This window comes from Coffea eugenioides, chromosome 8, assembly GCF_003713205.1.
Source record: "Coffea eugenioides isolate CCC68of chromosome 8, Ceug_1.0, whole genome shotgun sequence".
In the NCBI taxonomy this organism is placed as follows: Eukaryota; Viridiplantae; Streptophyta; class Magnoliopsida; order Gentianales; family Rubiaceae; genus Coffea; species Coffea eugenioides.
The window spans coordinates 28,164,591-28,166,884 of record NC_040042.1 but is presented as its reverse complement, the minus strand read 5'-3'; the positions used below and the strand labels follow the sequence as shown (position 1 = coordinate 28,166,884).

Sequence of the window (2,294 nt, the reverse complement as noted above, 5' to 3'; positions counted from 1 at the left end):
ACTTAACCAACCCGGTGCCCAAGATAGAGAGGAAGATAGAGTTTTGGAGAGGTTTCTGAAATTTAACCCGCTTCAATTCACTGAAGAATCTAATCCCGAGGTAGCGGAGAACTGGTTAGAGAGAATGACTAACATATTCGCTACCTTAGATTATACCGAAAATAGACGAGTGAACTTTGCTATTTTCCAATTTGAGGGGGTAGCACGTGCCTGGTGGGACATGATAAGGGAAAGTGGGAGAGAGATCAAACCCCTTGGAATTGAAAAAATTTTACGAGGAAGTATAATGAAAAGTTTCTTCCACCTCTAATCCAAGAGAAGCGGGAGGACGAAATTAAAAAGGTGAGACAAGGAACCCTTAGTGTAGCCGAATATGAACGGATATTCACTAAATTTTTTAATTACGCTCCCAAATTGGTGACTAATGAGCGAAAAAGGATAAGACGGGTTGTACAAGGGATTAATATGGAGATTCAGGAGGGTCTGGCTGCAGCCCAAATCTCTACATTTACTGAAACTTTGGAGAAAACACATAGACTTGAGAGCGCAAGGATGCAAGTTAGGGACTTTCACTCTAAGAAGAGAAATATTTCTAGTTATACTTCTGGTCAGGCTAGTAAGAGTGCCCCGCCTTCCAAGATGGGAAGAAGAACGGGAGGAGGGAGAACCGTTCGAGATTCAAGGGGAGTTTTATCCAGAGGAGGTCGTAGTGGGCCGGTTCAAGCGCGGGGAGTGCCTTCTAGTAGTCTGGCGGTAACCCCTCAAGTCAACTGTGGTTACTGTAGCAAACCAAATCATTCGGAGAATGATTGTTGGAGAAAGTTGGGAAAGTGTTTGTTCTGTGGTAGTGTCGAGCACCAACTCGCGAGTTGTCCGACGGCGCCAAGAGTAGGAGGTAGTAGTCAAAGGCCAGAAAAGTTAATTTCTAAGCAGACTAGTATTGGAGAAAGTCGACCAATGGTACCTGCTAGGATTTATGCATTGGACTACCAACAGATCCCCGATGCTACTGAGGTGGTTGAAGATACGATCCCTATTTTTTACCGTTTAGTTAAGATTTTAATTGATCCGGGTGCAACACATTCTTTAGTATACCCCAATTTCATGAGTGGTATAGATCTGAAACCAATTAAATTACCTTATGATTTGGAGGTTAAAATGCCTATTGGGGATCAAAATTTAATCGCTAATTTGGTTTATAGACATTGTGAGATCTAAGTTGGTGAACGAAAATTACTGGCCGATTTGATGGGTTTAGCGATTCAGGGGTATGATGTGTTCCTAGGAATGGACTGGTTAGCCCGTTATAATGCCCAGTTGAATTGTAAGACAAAAACGGTAGAATTGTGCATTCCAAGAGAGACAACCCTGAAATTGGATATAAGAGGTAGATTAACCTCATCTGCACTTATCTCAAGGATTCGAGCGAGAAAAATGTTGAATAAGAGAGTTCAGGATTATTTGGCTTTTCTTATCAATACCCCTAGTGATAACGTAAGATTAGAAGACATGCCTGTACTGAAGGAGTATCCGGACGTCTTTCCTGAAGAGTTAGAGTTTTTACCCCCGGAAAGGAAAATAGTTTTCAAGATTGATGTGACTCCAAGAGTAGCTCCTATCTCTAAGACGCCGTATAGGATGACTCCAGCTAAATTGAAAGAGTTGAAACTACAATTATAGGATTTATTAGAGCGGGATTTTATAAAAGGAGAGTGATTTACTTGTTTGTTACGAAGAAGGATGGGAGTTTAAAACTGTGTATAGATTACCGAGACTTGAACGACGTTACTATTAAGAATAAGTACCCTTTGCCCCATATTGATGAGTTGTTTAGCCAATTACAAGGAGCGGTTGTATTCTTGAAGTTAGATCTGAGACAGGGTTGCTGTCAAATAAGGATTTTGGAGAAGGATATACCCAAAACTGCTTTTAACTCGAGGTATGGACATTTCGAATTCGCAGTAATGCCGTTTTGATTGACCAATGCACCTGTAACTTTTATGGATTTAATGCATCGAATCTTTAAGTCTTATCTGGATCAGTTTATTGTGGTGTTCATCGATGATATACTGGTGTACTCTAAGACATTGGAGGATCATGAGAAACATTTGAGAATTATTTTACGAACTTTGAGGGAACATCAGTTGTATGCCAAGTTTAGCAAGTGTGAGTTTTGGTTGAAGAAAGTGACATTCTTAGGTCATATAATTTCTAGAGACGGGATTACAGTGGATTCAACCAAAGTTGAAGCAGTCTCTAAATGGAAACAACCAAAAAATCTTGTTGAAGTTCGA

At 40.4% G+C, this 2,294-nt stretch overlaps 1 protein-coding gene across 1 annotated transcript; it reads left to right on the top strand.

The window, feature by feature from the left end:
• The first annotated feature begins 465 nt into the window (after positions 1 to 465).
• On the top strand, positions 466 to 1,218 carry LOC113780486. The gene has a single exon (XM_027326285.1). It carries the CDS (start codon positions 466 to 468, stop codon positions 1,216 to 1,218), a length of 753 nt encoding a protein of 250 aa, XP_027182086.1.
• The last annotated feature ends 1,076 nt before the right edge of the window (positions 1,219 to 2,294 follow it).